At 43.6% G+C, this 16,944-nt stretch overlaps 1 protein-coding gene across 1 annotated transcript in view; it reads right to left on the bottom strand.

The window, feature by feature from the left end:
- Positions 1-16,417, bottom strand: part of tmem214 (transmembrane protein 214) — an 84,119-nt gene extending 67,702 nt beyond the window's left edge. The window contains exon 1 of the mRNA XM_068023780.1: positions 16,111-16,417. Within this exon, the coding sequence (XP_067879881.1) occupies positions 16,111-16,234 (124 nt within the window). The 5' untranslated portion in view covers positions 16,235-16,417. The remainder of the gene's footprint in view (positions 1-16,110) is intronic.
- Positions 16,418-16,944: the final 527 nt, after the last annotated feature.

A 16,944-nucleotide genomic window follows, 5' to 3' on the forward strand; every position in this document is an offset into this window, starting at 1 on the left:
GACCTCTGGTTTTAGATTACCCCATCAGAGGAAACATCCTCTCTACTTCTACTTTGTCAATCCCCTTAATTATCTTATATACCTCAACTAGATCTCCTCTCATTCAACTGAGCTCTAGAGAGTAAAGGTCTAAACTATTCAATCTCTCTTCATAAGACAAACCCCTCATCCCTAGAATCAATCTAGTGAACCTCCTCTGAACTGCCTCCAATGCAACTACATCCTTTCTCAACTAAGGGGACCAAAACTGTACGCAATACTCCAGGTGCGGTCTGACTACTGCCTTATACAGTTGTAGCAACACTTTCCTACTTTTATACTCTATTCCTTTAGCAATAAATGCAAAATTCCAGTTGCTTGCCTGAACACCTGCATACTAGTTTTCTGCGATTCATGCACAAGAACACCCAGATCCCTCTGCACCGAAGCACTCTGAAGCTTCTCTCCATTTAGATAATAATTTGCCTTTCTATTCTTCTGACCAAAATGGATAACCTTACACTTATCCACATTAAACTCCATCTGCCAAATTTTGGCCCAGTCATCTAACCTATCCATATCCATTTGTAAATTTCTTACTTCTTTAATCCAACTTACTATCCCACCTATTTTAGTGTCATCTGCAAATCTGACTTTGGTACCTTGTAACCCTGCATCCAAGTCATTAATATGGATTGTAAATAGTTGGAGCCTGAAGACTGAACGCTGTGGCATCCCACTAATTACATCTTGCCAACCAGAAAAGGACCCATTTATCCCAATTCTCTGTTTGCTGTTGGTTAGCCAATCCTCTATCCAAGCTAACAAATTGCCCCTAACCCCATGTGGTCTTACCTAGTGTATTAACCTTTTGTGCAGCACCTTATCAAATGCCTTCCGGAAGTTCAGATATACTACATCTACAGGATCCCCATTATCCACTTTACTTGTTACATCCTCGAAGAACTCTAGCAAATTAGTCAAACACGATTTACCCTTCATAAAACCATGCTGACTCTCATGGATTGCGTTTGACTTTCTAAATGTCCTATTACTTCCTTAATAGTGGATTCTAACAATTTCCCAATGACAGATGTTAAACTAACTGGTCTATAGTTTCCTACTTTCTGCCTCCCTCCCTTTTTGAATAAGGGCATTATATTAGCATTTTTTGAATCCAATGGAACCTTCCCCTCATTCAGGGAATTTTGGATTATAACCAATGGATCCACTATCTCTGCTGCCACTTCCTTTAAGACCCTAGGATGTAGGCCATCAGGCTCTGGGGACTTGTCTGCCTTCAATCCCAATAGATTGCTCAGTACTTTTTCCCTAGTGATGATTATTCTAAGTTCCTCCCTTTCTATAACCTCTACATTACCGGTTACCATTGGGATGGTACTAGTGTCCTCCACTGTGAAAACTGAAGCAAAAATACTGATTTAGTGTCCCTGCCATTTCTGTGTTCCACACTATTAACTCCCCAGTTTCATCCTCCAAGGGAGCAACATTCACTTTAGCTACTCTCTTCCCTTTTATATACTTATAGAAGCTTTTGCTATCGGTTTTTATATTTTGCGCTAGTTTTCTTTCATAATTTACCTTTGCTCTTTTTATTACTTTTTTTTTTATAAAGTAACCCTTTGTTAATCTTTAAGTTTCCCAATTTTCCAGCATGCCACTGGCCTTTGCAATAGGGTATGCCTTAGTTTGTGTCTTTATGTTATGCTTAACTTCCTTGCTTAGCCATGAATGATTTCCCCCCCTGACAATCTTTCTTCCTCTCTGGAATATATTTTAGTTGGGAGGAATTGAATATCTCCTTAAACATCTTCTACTGCTCATCAACTGTCCTACCTTGTAGTCTTCCTGCCCAGTTCATTAGGGCCAAATCTGTCCTCATGCCTATGTAATTACCTTTGTTTAACTCCAGAACACTAGTGTGGGACTCCAGTTTCTCACTCTCAAACTGAATTTGAAATTCTAGCATGCTATGATCACTCTTCCCTACAGGATCCTTAACTATGAGATCATTAATTAATTCCACCTCATTACACAATATCAAATCTAGAATAGCCTGTTCCTTGGTTGGTTCCACAACATATTGCTCCAAAGAAAAACCTCAAATACATTCAATGAACTCTCCCTCACGGCTCCCAATTTGATTAATCCAGTCTATATGCATATTAAAAATAATTAATAATCACCCATGATTATTTGTCGTACCTTTCTTACAAGCCCCCAGTATTTCCTGGTTTATACTGTGCCCCACTGCGGAACTATAGATGACTCCCACCAGGGACTTTTCCCTTGTTATTTCTTACTTCTACCCAGACTGATTCTACGTCTTGATCTCCAGTGCCTATATCATTTCTCACTACAGCATCGATCTCTTCTTTTACTAACAAAGTTACACCACCTCCTTTTCCTTCCGAAATACTGAGTGCCTTTGGATATTCAATTCCCAAACCTAGTTTCCCTGCAACCACATCTCAGTAATCACCACTAAATCATACCCATTCGTCTTTATTTGTGCTGTTAATTCATTCATTTTATTCCGAATGCTTTGCGCATTCAGATACAAAGCCTTTAAGTTTGTTCTATTATCAAATTTCTCTACTCTTGTACGATTCCTTGGTGCAATATGACATTCACACATTCTGTCCCTACCTTTTATTTTCTAGTAACATTCAACCTCATCACTAACCTGCACTCCTACCTTCTCCTTTAACTTCCCAATTTTCCATGCAACTGAACCACCCTCCCCCCCCCCCCCCCCCCCACACTATTTAGTTTAAAACCCTATCTACAGTCCAAGTTATGCGATTCGCCAAGACTCTGGTCTCACCATGGGACGGGCTCCACCTGAATCATCGGAACAGCTCCCTCCTTCCCCAGTACTGATGCCACTGCCCCATGAATTCGAACCCATTTCTCCCACACCAATCTTTGAGCCACGCATTTACCTCTTTAATGTTATTGACCCGGTGCCAATTAGCTCATGGCTCAGGTAGTAATCTGGAGATTACCACCTTTTTGGTTCTGCTTTTTAATTTAGCCCCGAGCTGCTCATATTCCCTCAACAGAACCTCTATCCTCATTCTCCCTATATCATTGGTACCTATGTGGACCACGACAACTGGATCTTTCCCCTCTCACTCCAAGTTCCTCTGCAGCCCAGATGAGATATCCTGAATGCTGGCACCAGGTAGGCCACACAGCCTTCAGGATTCTCGATTCTGGCCACAGAAAACAGTGTCCCTGCCCCTAACTATACTATCCCTGATTACGACTACATTTCTTTTTTCTCCCCCCACTTGAATGGCTCCCTGTACCACAGTGCTACGGTCAGTTTGCTCATCCTCCCTACAGTTCCTGCTCTCGTCCACACAGGGAGCAAGAATCTCGAACCTGTTGGACAAGGACAAGGGCTGAGGCTCCTGCAACATTACCTCCTGGATCCCTCTACCTATATCACTCAGTCACACCCTCCTGCCCCTGGCCGAATTCAAGGGAGTTAATTTAAAAGGGGTTGATTGTCTCCTGAAACACAGCTTCCAGGTAACTCTCCCCCCCAATACGTCGCAGTGTCCAAAGCTCAGACTCCAGCTCATCAACTCTGAACCGGAGTTCCTCGAGCAGCCAACACTTGCTACAGATGTGGCCACTAGGAACCATAATGGGGTCCACCAGCTCCCACATCATGCAGGTACATCGCCTGGCCCTGCATCTATTTTAGTTAATTAGATTTTAATTTGCTTTTTAAATTTCCAGTCTTTAGTTTTTAATCTGTAAAATATTTCTCCTATTCACCTTTAATCTGAAATCAACTTAGAATAGGTAATTCAACTAGCAGTTACTTACCAATGAACTTAGTTTTCCTGTGATGTCACTTTTTTCCCCCTCTTTGTTTTTACTCCCTTAAAATACCCTCTCTGATCTCCGACTCTGTTCCTTTTGGCACGCTTTTTAAAGCTCTGTTCCCACTGTTTTCTCTCGTCATGTCCTCCTCACAACCTAAATTTCCTACCTATCTTTGTCTCATCAGCAAATTCACAACTATATCTTCGGTCCCTTCATCCAAGTCATTTACACAAATTGTAAAAAGTTGAGGCCCTAGCACAGATCCCTGTGGCATACCACTCGTTACATCTTGCCAACCAGAAAATGACCCATTTATGCCTGTTACCTAACCAATCTTCTATCCATACCAAAATGTTACCCCCTTTTATTTTCCACAATAACCTTTGATGTGGCGCCTTATCAAATGTCTTCTGGAAATTTAACTACACAGTGCATACACCAATTCCCCTTCATCCACAGCACATGTTACTTCTTCAAAGAACTCCAATAAATTGGTTAAATATGATTTCCCTTTCACAAAACCATGTTGACTCTGCCTGATTACGTTGAATTTTTCTAAGGGCCCTGCCATTAACTTCTTTAATAATCGCTAACATTTTCCCTATGACAGATATTAAGCTAACTAACCTGTAGTTTCCGGCTTTCTGTCTGTCTCCCTCCATTTTTGAATGAAGGAGTTACAGTCACTATTTACCAACACATCAACTGTCTCACTGGCCACTTCTTTTAACCACCCTAGGATGAAGTCCATCAGGACTTGGGGACTTTTCAGCCCGCAGCTCCAACAATTTGCTCAGTACCGCTTCCCTGGTGATTGTAATTTACTTGAGTTCCTCCCTCCTTTCCATTTCCTGACTTAGCTACTTCTGGGATGTTACTTGTATCCTCTATGAAGACCAATGCAAAATACCTGACTTCATTGGTTCTAGAAGGCAGCAGAGTTCCACCTCCTGAGAGCTACCTGGGATGGATCATAAAAGCAGCCTTGCTATTGTGAGTATGGTTCTTAATGAATACTTTGTATCTGTCTTCACAAAAGAGGACGACAATGCAGACATTGTAGTTGAGGAGGTGTGATAAGTATTGGATATGATAAACATGAAGGAGAGGGAAACTATTAAGGGGATCAGCATTCCAGAAAGTGGATAAAAATGTACCCCAGGATGTTAAAAGAATCTGGGGAGAAAATCGCGGAAGGTCTGACCATTTTCCAATCTTCACTGGATACAGGTGTGGTGCCGGAGGATTGGAAGTCTGCAAACGTTGTACCTTTGCTTAAAAAGGGAGCAAAGGATAGACCGAATAATTACAGGCCAGTCAGTCTAACCTCAGTAGTGGGAAAATTATTGAAATTGATTCAGAGAGACGTGATAAACGGTCACTTAGAAGAGCACAGATTAATCAAGGATAGTCAGCATGGATTTGTTAAGGGAAGGTGGTGTCTGACTAACTTGATTCAATTTTTTGAGGAAGTAATGAGGATTGATGAGGGTAGTGCAGTTGATGTGGTTTACATGGACTTTAGTAAGGCTTTTGACAAGGTCCCACATGGCAAACTGGTTAAAAAAAGCCATGGGATCCAGAGGAATGTAGCAAGCTGGATATCAAATTGGCTCAGTGGCAGGAAACAAAGAGTAATTGCTGACCAGTGTTTTTGCGACTGGAAGGCGTTTCCAGTGGGGTTCCGCAGGGCTCAGTACTAGGTCCCCTGCTTTTTGTGGTGAGATTTGAATGATTTGAACGCAATTGTAGGGGGAATGATCAAGAAGTTTGCAGACACAAAAATTGGCCACGTGGTTGATAACTAGAATAGCTGTAGACTGCAGGAAGATAGCAATGGACTGGTCAGGTGGGCAGAAAAATGGCAAATGGAATTTAACCCAGAGAAGTGCGAGGTGATGCATTTGGGAAGAGCAAACAAGGCAAAGAAATACACAATTAATGGGAGGATACTGAGAGGTGCATAGGAAGTGAGAGACTTGAGTGCATGCCCACAGATCCCTGAAGGTAGCAGGACAGGTCGATAAAAGTGCTTAAGGCAGCATATGGAACCCTGTCCTTTATTAGCTGTGTAGGAGGTTCTGTTCCGTACCCCCTTACTACAGTTCTTGGACTTTGGGAATTACAAGAACAAAATTGCATATGACACAGGGTTAGGCTGAATCACAAATTTGTTTTTTTTTTAAAAACACAAAAACCCTCCTAACACCCTGTTACAAAGACCTCTAACCTAATTTAAACCTTTTTTTAAAAAACAGTCAAAACCCCATGTTTCTGCCCCAAATTCACTCAATTCAAAACCCAAACCCTCCCAGGATTTGGTTGCTACACTTAAAATAGTTTTAAAACTCTTAACCCCAAATACCCCTTGGATTTGGCTGATCACTTACAATCCCTCCCCGCAGTTGGTCCTTCCGGTGCAAATTGTAGGTCCATGAGCCAGGTTGACTGTTCCTGACCCTCCTTCTTGAACAAACCCCTTCAAGATTTGACTGAAAAACTTACAATCACCCACACGGCTGGTCATTACCAATGTTGATTGTAGGCCTGGATCTCAGAAGACCAGTCCCGGTGTTCCTTCACATAACTGCAGCTCCAAACCCTTCGATCTTGTCCCTTTTATGATGCTCCTTATTGAAATATCATAATCACACCTCCTGAAGTCATCCTGCTACATGGTCAGCACTTAGCACCTTTTAATCCTTTTCCTCTGTTACCTGCCTGGTCCAGACAGGTCCATTTAGTGCTGATGTGATTTCCCTGACCGAGAACAATGAACTCCACCAAGGTGAGGTAACCCAGGCTCCAAAGCCAATATCCATGAAAGAGGTTTCTCTCCTGTCTTGACAGGAGTGAATGCTGTGCTCTGGGACCAGTTAGTTGTAACAATGGCCTCCCCAATCACTTAACATGATGGCAGCTATGCTGTGTCACTTATGATAATGTCCCAAATTTCAGTCCTTTCACAGCATCAGTTCTTTTGTGATGTTCGAAAATTGACTCATCGGAATGCAGCCTGCCTGAACGTGCTTTGTGTTGAGGTTAGGCTCTTATTCACAGTAAGAGTGTCCGTGGGAGTTAGGGTTTCTTCCCCATACTCCACAAAGTCCAGTTTGGGGTGGGGAGGAATTCCGATCCCACAGCCACAACTGGAGTACTGTGTGCAGTTCTGGTCACCTCCTAACAGAAAGGATGTAACTGCACTGGAGAGCGTACAGAGGAGAATTACAAGGATGTTGCCATGACTGGAAAACTGCAGCTATGAGGAAATAGTGGATGCATTGGTGGTCATCTTCCAACATTCTATAGACTTGAACAGTTCCTGCAGATTGGTGGGTAGCTAAATGTAACCCCACTATTTAAAAAGGGAGGTAGAGCGAAAGCAGGGAATTATAGACTAGTCGGCAATGGATTTACGGAAGGGAAATCATGCTCGATAAATCTACTAGAATTCTTCCAGGATGTAACTAGTAGAGTTGATGAGCGGGAACCAGTGGATGTGGTTTATTGGGACTTTCAGGAGGCTTTCGACAAAGTCCCACATAAGAGATTAGCATATAAAATTAAAGCGCATGGGACTGGGGGTAGTGTATTGCAATGGATAGAAAATTGGTTGGAGGACAGGAAACAAAGAGTAGGGATAAATGGGTCTTTTTCCAAATGGCAGGCAGTGACTAGTGGGGTACCGCAGGGATCAGTGCTAGGACCCCAGCTATTCACAATATATATTAATGACATAGATGTGGGAACTAAATGTAATATCTCCAAATTTGCAGATAACACAAAACTGGGTGGGGGGGGGAATTGTGAGGAGGATGCAGAGAGGTTTCAAGGTGATCTGGACAAGTTGAGTGAGTGGACTAAAGCATGGCAGATGCAGTATAATGTGGATAAATGTGAGGTTATCCACTTTGGTAGCAAAAACAGGAAGGCAGATTATCTGAACGGCTATAAACTGAGGGGGAATATGCAGCGAGACTTAGGTACAGTCGCTGAAGGTAAGCATGCAGGTGCAACAGGCGGTTAAAAAAAAAAAGGCAAATGGTATGTCGGCCTTCATAACGAGAGGATTCGAGTACAGAAGCAGGGATGTCATGCTGCAATTATACAGGGCCTTGGTGAGGCCACACCGGGAATATTGTGTGCAGTTTTAGTCTCCTTTTCTGAGGAAGGATGTTCTTGCTATAGTGGGAGTGCAGCAAAGGTTTACCAGACTGATTCCTGGAATGGTGGGACTGACGTATGAGGAGAGATCGAGTCGGTTCGGATTATATTCGCTGGGGTTCAGAAGAGTGAGGTGGGGTGGGAGATCTCATAGAAACATAAAATTCTAACAGGACTGGACAGGGCAGATACAGGAAGGATGTTCCCGATGGTGGGGAAGTTCAGAACCAGGGGTCATAGTCCAAGGATACGGGGTAAACCTTTCAGGACTGAGATGAGGAGAAAATTTCTTCACCCAGAGAGTGGTGAGCCTGTGGAGTTCGCTGCCACAAAAAGCAGTTGAGGCCAAAACATCGTATGTTTTCAAGAAGGAGTTAGATATAGCTCTTGGGTCTAAAGGGATCAAAGGGTATGGAGCGAAAGCAGGAACAGGCTACTGAGTTGGATGATCAGCCATAATCATAATGAATGGCAGAGCAAGCTCGAAGGACCGAATGGCCTACTCCTGCTCCTATTTTCTATGTTTCTATGAAAGATTGGATAGGCTGGAGTTGTTCTCCTTGGAACAGAGGAGGCTAGCAGGAGATTTGATAGAAATGTACTAAATTGAGGGGGCCCTGGATACTGTGGATGGGAAGGGCCCATCTACTTTAGCAGGTCATTGACTAGCAGGCATAGACTTAAAGTGATTGGTAGATTGCAGGGGAGATTAGGAAAAACCTTTCTTCTAGAAGTTGGAGGAGGTCTGGAACTCACTGCCTGAAAGGGTCGTCGTCTTCTTTGGCCTCCTTGTCTCGGGAGACAATGGGTAAGCGCCTGGAGGTGGTCAGCTGTTTGTGGAGCAGCACCTGGAGTGGCTATAAAGGCCAATACTAGAGAGTGACAGACTCTTCCACAGGTGCTGCAGAAAAAATTGGTTGTCGGGGCTGTTACACAGTTGGCTCTCCCCTTGCGTTTGTCTTTTTTCCTGCCAACTGCGAAGTCTCTTCGACTCGCCACACTTTAACCCCGCCTTTATGGCTGCCCTCCAGCTCTGGCAATAGCTGGCAACTGACTCCCACTTGTGATCAATGTTACAGGACTTCATGTCGCGTTTGCAGACGTCTTTAAAGCGGAGACATGGACGGCCAGTAGGTCTGATACCAGTGGTGAGCTCGCTGTACAATGTGTCCTTGGGGATCCTGCCATCTTCCATGCGGCTCATATGGCCAAGCCATCTCAAGCGCCGCTGACTCAGTAGTGTGTACAAGCTGGGGATGTTGGCCGCCTCGAGGACTTCTGTGTTGGAGATGCGATCCTGCCACCTGATGCCAAGGATTCTTCAGAGGCAGCGAAGATGGAATGAATTGAGACGCCGCTCCTGGCTGACATACGTTGTCCAGGCCTCGCTGCCGTAGAGCAAAGGTACTGAGGACACAGGCTTGATACACTCAGACTTTTGTGTTTCATGTCAGTGTGCCATTTTCCCACATTCTCTTGGCCAGTCTGGACATAGCAATGGAAGCCTTTCCCATGCGCTTGTTGATTTCTGCATCTAGAGACAAGTTATTGGTGATAGTTGAGCTTCGGTAGGTGAACTCTTGAACCACTTCCAGAGCGTGGTCGCCGATATTGATGGATGGAGCATTTCTGACGTCCTGTCCCATGATGTTCGTTTTCTTGAAGCTGATGGTTAGGCCAAATTCGTTGCAGGCAGCCGCAAACCGGTCGATGAGACTCTGCAGACACTCTTCAGTGAGAGATGTTAATGCAGCATCGTCAGCAAAGAGGAGTTCCCTGATGAGGACTTTCTGTACTTTGGTCTTCGCTCTTAGGCGGGCAAGGTTGAACAACCTGCCACCTGAACCTGTGTGGAGGAAAATTCCTTCTTCTGAAGACTTGAACGCGTGAGAGCGCAGCAGGGAGAAGATGATCCCAAACAGTGTAGGTGCGAGAACATAGCCCTGTTTCACATGACTCAGGATAGAAAACGGGTCTGATGAGACGCCGCTATGCTGAATTGTGCCTTTCATATTGTCATGGAAGGAGGTGATGATACTTAGTAGCTTTGGTGGACATCCGATCTTTTCTAGTAGTCTGAAGAGACCACGTCTGCTGACAAGGTCAAAGGCTTTGGTAAGATCAATGAAAGCAACGTAGAGGGACATCTGTTGTTCGCGGCATTTCTCCTGTAGCTGTCGAAGGGAGAACAGCATGTCAATGGTCGATCTCTCTGCTCGAAAGCCACACTGTGCCTCAGGGTAGACACGCTCGGCCAACTTCTGGAGCCTGTTTAAAGCGACTCGAGCGAAGACGTTCCCCACTATGCTGAGCAGGGAGATTCCACGCTAGTTGTTGAAGTCACTGTGGTCACCTTTGTTTTTATAGAAGGTGATGATATTGGCATCGCGCATGTCCTGTGGTACTGCTCCCTCGTCCCAGCACAGGCAAAGCAGTTCGTAGAGTGCTGAGTGTATGGCAGGCTTAGCACTCTTGATTATTTCAGGGGTAATGCCGTCCTTCCCAGGGGCTTTTCCGCTGGCTAGAGAATCAATGGCATCACTGAGGTCCGATTTTGTTGGCTGTACGTCCAGCTCATCCATGACTGTCAGAGACTGGGCTGCATTGAGGGCGGTCTCAGTGACAACATTCTCCCTGGAGTACAGTTCTAAGTGGTGCTCAACCCAGCAGTCCATTTGCTTGTGTTGGTCAGTGATTGTGTCCCCTGATTTAGATTTGAGGGGGGGCGATCTCTTGATGGTTGGCCCAAAAGCTCTCTCAATGCCATCATACATTCCTCTGATGTTTCCGGTGTCTGAGGCCAGCTGAATATGACTGCATAGGTGTTGCCAGTAGTCATTCACGCAGCGCCTGGCTGTTCTTTGTGCAGCGCTTCTGGCTGCTTTAAGTGCTACGGATGTTAACTCATTGGGGGCTTTCTTGTAGTTCAGCAGTGCAATGCGCTTAGCGGCTATGACAGGTTAGTAGGGTAGTCGAGGCAGAAAACCTCATCTCATTTAAAAAGGTGCCTGGACGTGCACCTGAAGTGCCATAACCTGTAGGGCTATGGACCAAATACTAGAAAGTGGGATTAGGCTGGGTGGCTTTTTGTTTTCTGGCCGATCCAGACACAGTGGGTCAAGTGGCCTCTTTCTGTGACGTAAACTTCCTATGATGATTGCTGCCTACAGCCTGAGAGAAAAATTTAAAGAAAAAGTGTTGTGACACTGGAAAAAGAGAAAAGCGACAGTTTTGAACAGCTGAGGAAAACAAAAACAGTCAATGCTGAAAATATACAGCAAGTCCATTAGCACCCAAAGAAAATTAAGTGTTTTGGATATAGATTCCCCAGAACTAATGGAAGCTCTACACCTGAAACACTGACCTATCTTTTCACTGATGCTGTCAGAGCTGCATACTTCCAAGAATTATTTGGTGAGTAACAGAGTATGATGCTGCATTGTTTCTCAAGCCTTGGCTCAGAGCAGTCACACCCAAGTTACAAGGTTCGGAGTTCAAGTTCCACTCCAGAGTTTGAGCACAAAACAACCGAGGCTAACACTCTGGTGCAGTACTGAGGAAGTGCTGTACTGCCAGAGGTGCTGTCATTCAGATGAGACGTTAAACCGAGTCCCCCATCTGCCTGCTCAAGTCAATGTAAAAGATCCCATGGCACTATTTTAAAGAGAAGGGAGTCTCTGGTGTCCTGGCCAGTATTTATCCCTCAATCAACATTACAAAAAACAGATCATCTGGTCATCACACTGCTGTTTGTGGGTGTTTGCTGTTTGCAAATTAGCTGCCACGATTCCTACACTACAACAGTAACTACACTTCAAAAGTACTTCATTGGTTGTAAAGCACTTTGGGATGTCCGATGGTGGTAAAAGCGCTATATAAATGCAATTCTTTCTTTTCTTTTAGTGCATCAGTACCTGAAGCATGGCAATTGTTCTGCAGGATACTTGCATTACATAAAAAAGTTCAATAGTTGAAGTGATTGAGTGAGGAGGAAGCACAAAGAAAAAGTTCATAAATCAGCTATTCCAGGTAAATCTGCAGCCCTCCACAGACAGCAAGAACCTTCTGTACCAGGGCAACACATCCACCATCTATCGACTTTGTTGGAAAAAGTCTATACAGGCAGCCCATCTCCCAAGCAGCATTCTTCACAAAGGAGTTTATGCAAAAACGAAGATGCATTTATGCTTTGTTAATTTGCTGGAGTCGTGTGCAGGAATAAAAGATTTTTCAATTCAATGCTTAAGTTATGGCATCATCACAAATTTACTACAGTGCCAGCTCTGCAAATAGATGTACCAATTTGTGACTTGTGCTTTGCACAACTTTCACTGGAGGATTATCTAATTCTGACTGCAGAGAAAAAAAACATTTTTATACTTCAACAGGCAGAATCTTTCAACGTGACAGATAGAAACCAAAACTAAAATCTTCCGGTTGGAACAAAAAGCAGAGATGATCAAGGACATGACATATTACAACCAAAACAGCCAACAGGGGCGGTGGGGGATGGGGGTTCTATTAGAAGCAATACTCTTACAGGCACCATGTGACATTTGGTCATTTTAAAAACACTGTTGCATTTGACAGTGAAATTCACCACTTAACTCTCCCAACCAAAGCACTTGACAGGTTACTAAGAGGTGGACCTATATAAAAGTTGCAGGTCCAAAAGAAAGTCTCTAGCAGCCATTAATACAGGCTCTGGGAGGTAGACATTTGTGCAATAAGATGGGGAAAATGTGGCTGAAATTTGCACAGAAGGCAGGAAGAGTTTAATGGTTGTAATTTGCTGGATTCAACGATTGATAATTGAATTGCTGAGAAAATTATTTTTAAAAAATCAATACTTCCATATAGTTAGTTACTTCACTACCAAAGAGGTTCTGAAAAGTCTTGATTTTAGATTAGATAACATAAGAAACAGGAGCAGAGTAGACCACACAGCCCATCAAGCCTACACCACCATTCAATATCATAGCTGATATCCAGCCTCAATTCCACTTTCCTCACAGCTCCAGGGACCCGGGTTTGATTCTGGGTACTGCCTGTGCGGAGTTTGCAAGTTCTCCCTGTGACCGCGTGGGTTTTCACCGGGTGCTCCGGTTTCCTCCCACAGCCAAAGACTTGCAGGTGATAGGTAAATTGGCCGTTGTAAATTGCCCCTAGTGTAGGTACGTGGTAGGGAATATGGGATTACTGTAGGGTTAGTATAAATGAGTGGTTGTTGGCCGGCACAGACTCAGTGGGCCGAAGGGCCTGTCGCATCCGTGCAGGCCGGAAAAAAACTAGCCGCCCAATCTAATTCCACCTTCCAGCACCTGGTCCATAACCTTGCAGGTTACAGCACTTCAGGTGCACGTCCAGGTACCTTTTAAAAGAATTGAGGGCTTCTGCCTCCACCATTCCTGGCAGTGAATTCCAGACACCCACCACCCTCTGGGTGAAAAAGGTTTTCCTTATGTCCCCTCTTATCCTTCTACCAATCACCTTAAATCTGTTCCCCCTGGTAATGGTCCTCTCCGCTAGAGCAAACCCCCCACCCTTCAAGACTGAGGCACCCATTATTTCGCCACATGAACATTAAAACTTAAAAAGTGCAAGCCCTAGACTGGAAAGACATTTTTTCATAGTTACAGACGGTGTTAAACAATGGAGACAGTTGCTTCCCCAATACACAGGTGGTCAGACCAGTTTTAGTCACATGACTAACTGGCTGTTGCAGAGGTTTGAACGGAGTTTTAAATTGGCGAAAACAGTACTTGAGATCAGAAAGCTCCTGGCTTGAGAAGACCTCTCCTCTCCTGCCTGCTCATCTCTCAGGGAACTGAAACCATTGAAGACATGTAAACTTAGTGGAAAACTCCTACGTGAACAAGGTTTACGAAGAATACTGGGCCCCAATGAAACGCAAGACCATATCTTCAATCAAGGACCACAGCGAGCTCGAGAAACAGTAACAAGATATTACCTCAAACGGTTCTACTTATCTTTTCTTCTGCTTTCTGTCCCTATTTGCACGTGTATCGCATGTGCATGCTAGCAAGGGCGCGTTGTATATCCGTAGGTGTTAACCGTATTAGAGTTTAAGTTTAATGTTTAATAAATTCAATCTTCCTGCTTTAAACCAAAGAAAGCCTGTTTGTGCTCATTTCTTTGCCTTAAAATTGGAAACTTGCCTACTTGTGCTCCATGTTCATATGTTTGTGAACAATCTCACTTTCCCACATTATACTCCATCTACCACTTTGTTGTCCACTCGCTTAACCTGTCTACATGAGTGATCCTGTGCTAACTGGCATGGGATAGCTTCCTGGAGGTAGTCTCCCAATTTATATTGCTGATTTTGTTTTTTGTTTTTTAAAAACACTGATGTAGACCTAGAACCATCTTTCATAAATTAATAAAAACTAAATAGCTCAGCAAATCCAACAAATAGCTTACATAAATAAGTTAAGCAATTTGTATAGCTGAGCCATGAATTTCAATCTGGCTAATAGTACTGACACTACAATTGATCACACCTCTCCTCACTAAAGTGAGAAGCCCACTCAAGATCAACTAACCAGCAATCACTGGTGGAAATATATAATAGCTAAATGAGCACTGGAAATGCCATAGCAGACAAGGCTACGGGCCAAGTGCTAGAAAATTAGATTAGAATAGATAGGTGTTTGATGGCCGGCATGGACACAATGGGCCGAAGGGCCTGTTTCTGTGCTGTATAACTATGACTATGACATCAAATCAAACGCAGTTGTGAAGATGGCTGAAGCCAAGTACCTGAACATCATTCACTACTAATTACATGAATAATTGAGTCAGCTGGACAAAATATCAGAGGATGCTGTTGAAACATATCCCAGCAAGGAGTCACCATTTTCAGAAGAAAGAAACTGGCAAAGAAAATACAGAGAACCACAGCAACCACCAAAGGAGGGTCATGTTGTCCACATCTTTTCTTTACCCACTCTCCAATTAAATGGCAAATGCACAAAAGGGATGAGACAAAATGAATGCTATGAAATTACACAGCATAAGTTTTTTGGCACACAGCACTGAAATGATCCATGGAGTATTAAGTACACTATTACAGACCAAATAGTGAAAATTTTAATTCACTACAAGAATATCCCATTCAAATGAAATTACTACCCATTTAAAGTGAACATTTGAATGGTAATTCACGAGAGTCATTTTACAGTTCTCAGCTCTAGAAAATTCCTCAGTCATTGTAGCAAGAATTTAATTCCTCTACCAATTTTAACTTTTTCTCTTTGGTTGATCTTACATTGAAAAATAGCTCCATCGAAAAAGGCAACATGCTCAGAACTGAATTCACATTAACATGCGAATTTCAGAAAGTGTTTGCAATTTTTTTTTTAAACGTTTCTACTCAATTCACCCAGAACAAAACTTGCACAAAAATATTCTAGTCCAACGGAGCTCTGATACCTCGGCTAGATATTAAACAGCTTAATGAAAACACATGTAGAATATTTCAAGGGGACAAGGATTAGACTTACAAGCAACGTTACACTTCAAAAGGTTTTAGCACCGTTTGTACTTCACCAAAATGCCAGTTTACAGATGAACACCACTATTCAGGGTCTGATTAGAACATACTGTAACCAAGTGAGAAGTAAGAACTGATGTTGCCGTATTATTACAGAAACACAGAATTAGAGCAATATAAAAAATATTTACTGTTCTTCAGTCTAATTGCGGAATTTATTGTATTGCTTTAAAGAAACTACCATGTAACACTGATACAAATCATCAAAATGTTAACCTGTCCAGGCAGAGTATACAAACAGCCTAAAGTGACACTTCCCAAATAAAAATTTAGCCAGATGTTTAAACTAGGACAGTTCCGAAGAAGGGTCACTGAACTGAAATGTTAACTCTGCTTCTCTCTCCACAGATGCTGCCAGACCTGCTGAGTATTTCCAGCATCTGCAGTATTTTGCTTTTAGTTTAAACTAGGATGTCTGAACAGAACATGCTAGCAACCCGGTAACGTGCGTCGTAAGGCCGAAGGCTTCACGCAGTGTAGTGTGGGTCTAACCGGCGCACGATAGCACACAGGTGGGTGTTACTCACGGACTGGGTCTATCCGAGGCATGTTCTCGGACAGAGCCTTCCGGGCCGACTTCTTCTCATTTCTCGTCAAAGTGCCCTTCCTGTTCTTCTTATTGACAATTTCCCACTTCCCAGCAGACGCCATTCCGGTGGCCGGTTACCGAGGAGGGGGAGGGGCTGGTTGCCAGGGAATGGGTGCAACCTCCGAGCTCGAAGCCAGCGCCGATAACGAGTTAAAATGTTCCTCAATCAGCCGCTTTTCAAACACTGTCTTCCGTCCAATCAAAGCGGCCGAAGGCCGCCAGCTCCACACGCGGCATGCCACGTCGCCGCGATCCCGTTGTGACGTCTCACGGCGCAACGTTTTCGGGGGGGGGGGGGGGGTTGTTGTAATGGGACCCGGGGAGGTAGATACCACGTTCCATATCTAGTCTGATCACCCATTGATGACGATTGACAACCACTTCATTTGATTTTAATATGTAAATATATGGCATTTTGACACAATATTTTAAAATAAACGCAGCTCACTATGTTTAAATGGGCCTTGCGTCTGTGTGTTTCTGTACCACTTCTTATGCCCTTTGACAGCTCTACATTCCATCTCCATTCATGGTCCTGATGCTACTGTATATAGATGAGCAGTTATAATACACTTGGGTTCAATTTCTTTGGGTTTCGAATTGTATAAATTCTGTCTACCGCAGTGTAAGCACCAGCAGGGTCTTCAACCTACAAGATCTCATCGATAAACGTTTTATTTAAATTCCACATTTTTGAGGAAAGTATTTTATTTTATTTAGAGATACAGCACTGAAACAGGCCCTTCGGCCCACCGAGTCTGTGCTGACCAAC

Source organism: Heterodontus francisci, chromosome 3 (assembly GCF_036365525.1).
Source record: "Heterodontus francisci isolate sHetFra1 chromosome 3, sHetFra1.hap1, whole genome shotgun sequence".
NCBI classification, from domain to species: Eukaryota; Metazoa; Chordata; class Chondrichthyes; order Heterodontiformes; family Heterodontidae; genus Heterodontus; species Heterodontus francisci.